Source organism: Glycine soja, chromosome 19 (genome assembly GCF_004193775.1).
Source record: "Glycine soja cultivar W05 chromosome 19, ASM419377v2, whole genome shotgun sequence".
In the NCBI taxonomy this organism is placed as follows: Eukaryota; Viridiplantae; Streptophyta; class Magnoliopsida; order Fabales; family Fabaceae; genus Glycine; species Glycine soja.
The window spans coordinates 4,694,959-4,704,685 of NC_041020.1; the positions used below are offsets into that span (position 1 = coordinate 4,694,959).

The 9,727-nt window shown below is 27.4% G+C and overlaps 1 protein-coding gene across 1 annotated transcript; it reads left to right on the forward strand.

Moving 5' to 3' along the window:
* The first annotated feature begins 2,246 nt into the window (after nucleotides 1-2,246).
* On the forward strand, nucleotides 2,247-3,310 carry LOC114398986. The gene is made up of 2 exons (XM_028361082.1): nucleotides 2,247-2,445; nucleotides 2,560-3,310. The coding sequence occupies exons 1-2, from the start codon at nucleotides 2,286-2,288 to the stop codon at nucleotides 3,171-3,173; spliced, it is 774 nt and encodes a 257-aa protein (XP_028216883.1). The 5' UTR covers nucleotides 2,247-2,285; the 3' UTR covers nucleotides 3,174-3,310.
* The last annotated feature ends 6,417 nt before the right edge of the window (nucleotides 3,311-9,727 follow it).

The following is a 9,727-nucleotide window of genomic DNA, read 5'->3' on the forward strand; positions in this document are numbered from 1 at the left end:
CCTGGTTAAACTTACATAACAACATCTTGTGAAAAAGGTTATATTTTATCTAACACACTATTCAACCGTCTTCTAATATGATTCTAGTTATCTTTTTAAAAAAATTTCCTCAAGTTCTTGTAAGCTTTTGACATGATGGATGCATTTGAAAGTAGTTCATGATAGGCTAATTTTAGATATTCAAGGACATCAAGCTAGGTTTACTTCTTCATCATGGTCTGACTCGGACTCTTCTAATGCTATGTTAGCCATCATACAAAAGTTAGCTTCTTCGCTATCCTCATCCGACAATGTGTCGTCAAACTCTTCCCAAGTACTCATAAGCTCCTTCTTATCTTTTGATTTGATAAATAATAACAAGAGAGATTTATTAATGGATTAGTGGTCTCATTAATAAATTTCTTATTTCCTGAATTTATTTATTGGTTATTATACATTCATTTATTATATAATATTTTTAATATAATAAATTATTTCATATATATATTTATATATAAAATAAAACCATTATTCTGATATAAATAATATTATATTATAAAATAATTTAATTAAGGAATTCTAGTTTTTCAAATAAAAATAAAAAATATTTTAAGAAATTAAAAATATGGTAATTTAAATAATAATTATAATCTATGTATAACATAAACATTTCGTTCATCGTAGGGGGGTAAAGACTAGTTAATAATATAAATGAATCATAATTTTTTTTTTATTAAAATACAAAATATATAATTAATAATGTATTAATAAAATTTTATACTAATAAGACTAGTCAACATACAACATTGTATTTTCTTTTTCCCATTATAATTATAATGCAAGAAAAAAATTATCTTGATATAATTATCATTTTCACTTTTCAATGTAACAATAATAATATTTTTTTCAGTTATATCCCTCATATATTAATGATGGACTAAAAAATATAGAAATGAATTAATAATTATGTAAGGTTTATTTTGTAAACTAATATTCTCTTTCATGTATTTAATATTTTTCTTTGATCGTTGTAAAACAATCTAGGATGACTATTATTTTGAGATGAGGGAGTATTATTTAGAAGAATGGTCAATTTAATATTTTGATATATTATATTAATATTTCTAAATATATTAATAAATTAATATCAATAAGAATGATAAACATGAAACATTAAATTGATTTTAAGAATGGTAGCTTTTTAAAAGGTAAGTTTCATTTGATAATGAGTTTCAAGGTAATTTGCAATAAGTCATACACCCTACTCAACCAATTAAGGTAGATCTATTGGTTTCGAAAGATAAGTTGATAATGATTTAAATAGTATATGTTAATATCATATATGAATAAATCTAATTAATAGTTAATGAATCTTATGGATATAACAGACTCCCTCCTCCCAAAATAAGTGTCGAATTTGAAAGAAAAAATATCCAAAAATAATTGTTGCCTTTAGTTTCTTAATGTAATATTAATTAATTTTCCCACTAATACTCCTAGTAAGATTTACTTTAGTTTTTCAATGTAATATTCATACTAATGTTAGTTTTATAAAATCACTACTTTCTATCATCTATTTATTAGTTTTTTTTTTGTAAAATAACTTATAATGATACTTATTTTATGACGGAGGGAGTATAATTTTATAATTAATATATGTTATTTGTATACATAAATTAATTCAATAATATATTATACTTATAATGTTCTTTTTGGAAAATTAATATAAGATAATATTTTATTAATTAATTTTTTACATTAATATAAAATACGATTATATAATAAATATATGCCATTGAAGTCTATAAATTAATTAGTATGTTAAACTTACCAATTTAAAACAAAAGTCAGTAGTAACATGTTGAACTTTTCAACTATGTTATTTTAAAAAAATGAAAATAAAATTGATTAGACATGCCATTGAAATCTATAAATTAATTACTACGTTAAACTTACCAATTTTAAAACAAAAGTCAATAATAACATGTTAGACTTTTCGACTATGTTATTTTAGAAAGAAAAAAAAAAGACAAAAAATACAATTGAATAAATATGCCATTGAAATCCATAAATATATTAGTATGTTAAACTTACCCATTTTAAAAACAAATGTCAATAGTAAAATGCTAGACTTTTCAACTGTGTTTTTTTAGAAAGAAAAAAAAGAGAGAAATTTGAATATACGATTGAATAAATGCCTCATTTTCACCTACACTTGCATAAGATAGACCCATTATTTATACCATCACCACTGGGGCTTCACTCTCACTCATACACACAATTGTTGAAACAACAACCATTAGAATATGTGTTGGTTTCTCCTATTTGTGTTTCTTAGTCTCACATATGGTAGTCTTTCAGAGACTAGCTACGACAAGAAACTTCCTTCTGCTATTGTGGTTGGCACTGTCTACTGCGACGCATGTTTTCAACAGAATTTCTCTTCAAGAAGCCATTTCATTTCAGGTCCATTTTGCTTTCCTTAATGTGGTCGATTGCATGGTTTATTTTCACATCGCATCATATCCCTTAAGGTGTTATTTGAACTTTTTGACTTATGTTTTATTTTGTCATGTGTAGGTGCCTCAGTGGCTGTAAAATGCAAAGTTGGGAAATCAGTACCAAGTTTCAATAAAGAAGTGAAGACAAATGAGAATGGTGAATTCAAAGTGCAACTACCATTCAAAGTGTGGAAACAAGTAAAGAGAATCAAGGGATGCACTTTCAAATTGATAAGTAGCAATGAGCCTCATTGTTCTGTTGCCTCAGTTGATACCTCTTCTTCAGTGAATCTCAAGGCAATAAAACAAGGAGAACACATATTCTCAGCTGGGTTATTCTCATTCAAGCCTATAAAAAAACCAAACTTTTGCAACCAAAAACCAAGTGTTCCAAATTCAAAGGCACATGTGAAAAATGAATTCCTTCCTAATATAGACCCTTCTACATTAGATAAAAAATCAACTGAGGATACCTTTTTCCCTTTCCCTCCAATCCCATTTCTACCTCCAATCCCTTTTCTTCCACCAATCCAGTTTCCTCCAATCCCATTCCTACCCCCAATCCCATTTCTCCCCCCAAATCCATTTCTCCCTCCAAATCCACTTCTCCCAGCTCCAACCCCATTTCTACCTCCCCAAGTTACTAATCCATTGCAACCATTAAGCCCACCACCACTCTTCCCCCCAGTATAACCACCATACCTACGTCCAAATATCCCCAAGCCATTTAATCTTCTGAGGATTCAATAGAATATTAGCGGGGAAAACTAGTCAATTTGTATAAGCTTCCCAATAAATAGTTTATAAGAAAGAAAAATAGAGAGAATGGCGTAAAGTGAAGTTAAAATTAAGTTATGCCGTGAAGTTATGTGAGTGCTTTTGAAAAATTGATATATATATATATATATATATATATATATATATATATATATATATATATGTTAAGGTTAAACCATAAGAGGAATTTGATTTATTTCACCTCAATATAGTTCAGTGTTCTCTTTTTTTACTATTGGGAAATTTGTCCAAGTTGGTTATATATTTCTACGACTTATTTACTTCAATTATAAATCATGACATACACAAATATATAGTTATATATAATAAACAAAAAAAATGGGATGGATATATAGATATATTATGAATCATGACACCACCTTTCACAAGTTATTCTAAGAATAAATTTAAAATAGTTACACTCCAAATCACTGGGGTCATCCTAATGGTAAATAAATATGCATGTGCTAATAAGTTTGAATCTCAGGAGACCATTGTACACCAAAAATAGTTACTCTCTATTTCTTCCCTTTTATTTTCATTTAATCATAAGGTTGCTATGAGTAACTCATATTTTATTGTTTGATTAAAATAAAGCCAAGAGTGAGAATAGCAAATAATTATTTGTTAGAGTGACTTGATCCTTGTTCACAAACACATATATTACATTAATTATAATTAATATTATATTTTTATCCTTCATTTAATAATTATTTTAATTTTAAATGTATCATTTATTATATATTTATTAATTAATATATCATATTAATATAAAATATCATTTTATAATTAATTCTACTGATATATAAATTAATTAATAAGTGAAACTTACAAATCCTTTTTTTTTTAAAAAACAACCATAATGATATGTTATTACTTTTTAACTATCTTTTCAGATAAAAAGGAAAGTACAAAAAACTATTAAATAGAAAATATTATTATAATTTATAGTTAATATATCTTATTAATTCAATTTTATTTTTAATATTTTTTAATATCTAATACATGTCACTTTTTCACCTACACATATTATATATATATATATATATATATATATATATATATATATATATATATATATAAATATAAATTCACGTTTTATTTTAATTATATATTTGTTATAATTAATATTTATATCCTTCATTTATTTAATACTTTTAATTTTAATGTATAATTTATTATATATTCAGATAATATATTCATGAATTTAATATATATCTCTTTCAAATATTTAATATATCCTATGAATATAAAATATAATTTTACTATTTATATATGATACCGATATGCATTAATTAATAAATATATTAGACTTAGCGTTTTTGTTTTTTAAAAATAAAAATAAATATTATTCTTATCATTTTAGTATATTAATTAATTTATCTTATTAGTATAATTAAAATATCCTTTTATAATTAATGCTATTGATATGTAAATCAGTTAATACGTTAAATTTACCATTTAAAAAAACATGATAATGGCATGTTAGACTTTTTACCCCAATAATACAAATAAAATAAAAATTTATCCAAATAATACAAATGGGAAGATAGATACATGGATGATACAAAACACTCTGTAAAGTGAGAAATCGATTCTTCCTAGCCAATTTTTTTATCACGGCAAACCGATTTTTCAATTAGGTTTTTTTTTTCTGTTTTAAAAAACTTAGTTTAGGAATAATTTTTTTCTAAAATTAGTTTTTTTTTTTAATTTTATATTTTTGAAATTGTTTTTGTAGTTTTTCCTTACATATATTTTTTTAAAAAAGTTAACTGGTTTTTTGGTTTTAATTTTTTATTTTATTGATTTATATATATTAAATTATAAAAAAATATTTATCTAGAATACTATTTTAAAAAATAATTAATTATTAAATGAAACTCAACATAGCTAAAAAAATATTGCATGCACTATCATATGATTTATATTTATTTAAATTTAATTTAGTACATTCCTTGTTATGATTTATAACTATCAAATGAAAAAAAAAATTGTTTAACTAATATTTAAGAAAAAAATTCTAAATATAAATATTTAAACACTCATAAAATATGAAGATGTATATTAAAATAGTTACTTGTATGGACTATGAGTATCCATTTTTAGGAAAAACACAAATTAAAAAAAAACATAGTATAGTATCTTACCTATTACGTGATATCTTTATAAAGAAACAAATATGGTCAATGAAATAAGAAAGAACCATTTTAAATTTTCTTACATCATATTTTTATTAATTTTCTTACTCATTAAATATATTCTTTAACAAAAATGCATATATTTTTAAGTGATCTAATTCTTTTACCTAAACAAATTAAATAAATAAAACACGTTTAATTTTAAAAGTATAAATTAATGATTGATGTACAACTATGAGTACTTAAATATAATTTATCTAGAATGATATTTTTAAAAAATATTTAATCCTTAAATAAAACCAACTTTATCTAGATTGAAGAAGTAATAAAAAGACTTAGATAAATAAAGCTCGGGTAAACATCATAATCCTCTCGGCCTAACACAATTAAAGTAGAGAATCTTAAAAAAACGTAACAATATAATTCCAATGATGAATTTCAAGTTTATTCTAAAAAAGTAACAAGTAGTTTTTGCAATGACTACACAGATTCATCGTGCATAAGAGCTATTATCTCATGAGTTGTTATTGGTTTCTTTGATTTGTGCATCGTGTGAATGAATGCATCCCTTGCACCCTTTTTGAGCCTAATGTAAAAAAAGTTGTTATTGGAACCCAAACCCAAAAAGTGATATTTACTAACTACCCTTTCTTAGGTTGTAGGAGAGTACTCATGGATCCAGACAAATTTGTTCCAAATTTGGGGGAATGTTTTTGGGTGATTTTCTATTGTAGGAAAATAAATATACAACACAAGTTAAATTGAGTTACAAAATATGGTATTACTCCAGCTTAGTCTGAAAGTTTTTACATTTTCAAAAGAAAAAAAGAAAAGAAAAAGAAAGAGAAGATCTAAAGAATAAAAGTTGGGGTAAACCATTGTCAAAGAAAATAAAGGTGCTAAAAAGAGTAGCAAAGCAATAAGGTTGGTGTTGTGAGAAATTCTAAGTTGTGGTTTATACATACTTTGGGGGAATGAATACTCTCCCAGATCCTAAGCTTTGATTCCTAGAAAAACCATGATTTCTTTGTTAGCCCAATCATGTTACAAGCCTAATAAAGTCCATAGTGATCCACATTGAGCATGTATGATAGCATTGACCGAGATGATGTGCAAAGTTGGAAATTTTACTATTCAGTTGTTATAATTCAAACACTTTTACCGAGACACTTATGGGATTGAGAGAAACACTAGCCTTGTGAGTAAAATTAAGCCCAGGAAAGCAAGCGAATTGAGGAAAGAAGGGCTAATTAAGAAAAGAAGACTAATTGAGGAAAGAATGGCTAATTAAGGAAAAGAGAATAATTAAGGAAATGGGGCTAATTAAGGAAAGAATGACCAATTAAGGAAATCAAATTAATTCAGAAGTCTGCTAATCTGCACCTATAAAAGAAGAAGAGAGAAAAAGGAGAAGACACACAAAAATTCCAACAGAATATAATTCCTTATAGAAGGCAAAGGCTAGAAAAAGGAAAATCAAGCAATGAGAGCCATTTCTTCCCTCCATTCCCTTTCTTATCTTTTTCCCCTTTACTAAATATTTCCCTCTTACAATTGTAAAGTTTCCATGACAATGAGAGGCTAAACCCCATTTGTTGGGAACTTGGAATCCAACTCCTCTTAATGTAATTTATGTTCCTATCTATTTATGAATATTACATTTGCATTATCTTTTCATGTGCTTCATATTATTGTTTATGGCTTGATCACCCATTTGCATGGTAAGTTTTAGGGTAGCGTTAGGAAATGTTATTTTCTAATAGAAATGGGAAAGAGTATCTAAATAAAGTCATCACTAGGGATTGGTTGATATTTGTTTAGCCCTTTATATATATCTATTCTAAATGCAATTTACTATTTTAGCTCTGCAAAGGGATTTGAGAGAGAAAATAGATAAATTAGGCTCTTTCATGAAGGTGTCCAAAGTTAGAGTATATTAGTAGATGCAAGTGTAAATTGGAATAACTATAAATAGAGAAAAATCATTAACATTACATCAAGGAGTAGCTCTGGTAAGCTAAGTTCCCAACATTCCCATCTTTTGAATTTCCTTTTACATTATTATTGGATTTTCTCATCTTTTTTTTTCTTTAATTAATTAATTAATTTAAATTCATGTTTAATTATTTTTCTTGTTTGATTTAGTTTTAAACAATTTAATTTACTGTTTTCTACAACCTTTCTAAATATTTTTCTTAATTAAATAATCATCTACCTAAGTACAAACAAAGTCCCTGTGGATTCGACACTCGAACTTCGATTTTAACTTTACTACTTGGGACGAATTGGTGCACTTGTCAATCCATCAACATTTCACTACACGCATATTGCATATCTTTAAAGAACTAAAGCCTTAAAGGTCTACGTGGGAGAAGCATATTCAAGGAAAACTTACTGCCGAAAAGGCAAAACCTAGAAAAGTAAAGCAAGTTGAAGCTACAAGCCTTATCCAGCAGGTCATTCAAGGTATTAATTCATATGATGATAAAGAAGACCAACAAATTCTTATTGCGTACCCTACTGAGAATGCTCCTAAGAAACCATTGTACATTCAACATGAGAAGTCTAATAAAGTTACCTCAGCTCCTCAGGAAGTAGTTGTATACTCAACAAGTCTGAGAAGGCATCTAAAAAACCATTGTCAATTCAACCTAAAAAATCTAATGAAGTTACCTTAGCTCATCAGGAAGTAGTTGTATACTCAACAAGTCTGAGAAGGCTCCTAAAAAACTATTGTCCATTCAACCTGAGAAGTCTAATGAAGTTACCTCAGCTCATTAGGAAGTAGATGTATACTCAACAAGTCTGAGAAGGCTCCTAAAAAACCATTGCCCATTCAGCCTGAGAAGTCTAATGAAGTTACCTTAGCTTATTAGGAAGTAGTTGTATACTCAACAAGTTCAAGCATACCAAAGGATGTCACTCCTATCAAATACTCCACTCATGTTGTTGTAAATAAAGATTACATTCAAGAGATCATGGGTTAAGCCACGTTGAAATAAGAAGATGATACCCAATAAGAGTTGTTGAAACAATAGGAAGAAACAAGGTTAGATCTGCAAGCCATCGCTGAACGACAAAGGCTGGAAATGAATAGTATCGACTATCTATTAAGAATTCCATTACTGATCATTTCACCCTTCTTTCTGAGATTCTTGTTCAACATCTATAACAAGCTTAAATAAGTGTACTTGGAGTTGTTGCCAATCCACTCATCCATTCTCAACCAATTGTTACTCGACCTCAACCCCATCCATAAACACAAGGTATTCCACCTCCACCCGTCCACTCTGATCCTACACCACAAGCTCAGTTAAAATCCCCTACACCAACCCCTGCCCAAACAGAAACAACCCCACAACCTGCTCAATTTGCACCTTCACCACCACCAAATCAACCACCACCAAGCTAACCACCACCGCCACCATCTCAACAGTGATGATGATGTCCTTCAAACATTATGGCTTGCTTTGAACCCTATATTTTTCTTAATGACAAAAGAAGGAGAAAATGCAAAGAGAATTTTGATGTAAAACAAAAGATGTATTAATATATGAGTAGTTTGGTATTCATATGTGTTTAAATTCCTTTTAATTTATGTTCACCTCCATATATATATATATATATATATATATATATATATATATATATATATATATATATATATATATATATATATATATATATATATATATACCTGTTTAGCTTTGTTCTACTCATTTTTACATGCATTAAGATTGTTGGACTCAGGGGGAGTTCTTACAAACCCTATGTACATATATACTCTAATATAGCTCTTAGACAAAACTCATAATCATACACTTTATATTATACCTTTACATGATTGTGTTGTTATATGATCAAAATTTATATGGTTTGCCATAGTAAAAAATGGGGAGATTGTTAGGTCTGGATGATCCCATGATTATTGGACGACCCATCCCTACCTTGTGTTTTGATGATTACAAAGGTATAAATTGTTGATACCTAATTACTTATTGTCTAACTGAATATGAATTTCTACATAGCAAGCTTCTAAGACCAAATAATATATCGTACTAACTCTTATAAGTAAGCGTCCACTCATAAGTGGTAAATTGTGCTTAACCGTTTTTATTAAGCCAATAGCCAACATGCTATTATAGAACTCGCATCCACTATTTGTGAAAACTAGTGTTTTTACACTGAGTTTCTTTTGTTACTCATCCAACCTATTTGGCACTTTTTGCACACAAGCTGTTCATTAATTGTTTTCACATAAAACCTATTTTATTAAGCAGTGGATGACAATTTCATTTGTCTAAGTAAAACATGTATCTGTCAGTGGAC

Excerpts from the sequence above, each read along its gene's own strand:
- LOC114398986 (XM_028361082.1), top strand. The coding sequence starts at position 2,286 with ATGTGTTGGTTTCTCCTATTTGTGTTTCTTAGTCTCACATATGGTAGT. Across the intron at positions 2,446-2,559 it reads AAGAAGCCATTTCATTTCAG|GTGCCTCAGTGGCTGTAAAA; the intron begins GTCCATTTTGCT and ends TGTCATGTGTAG.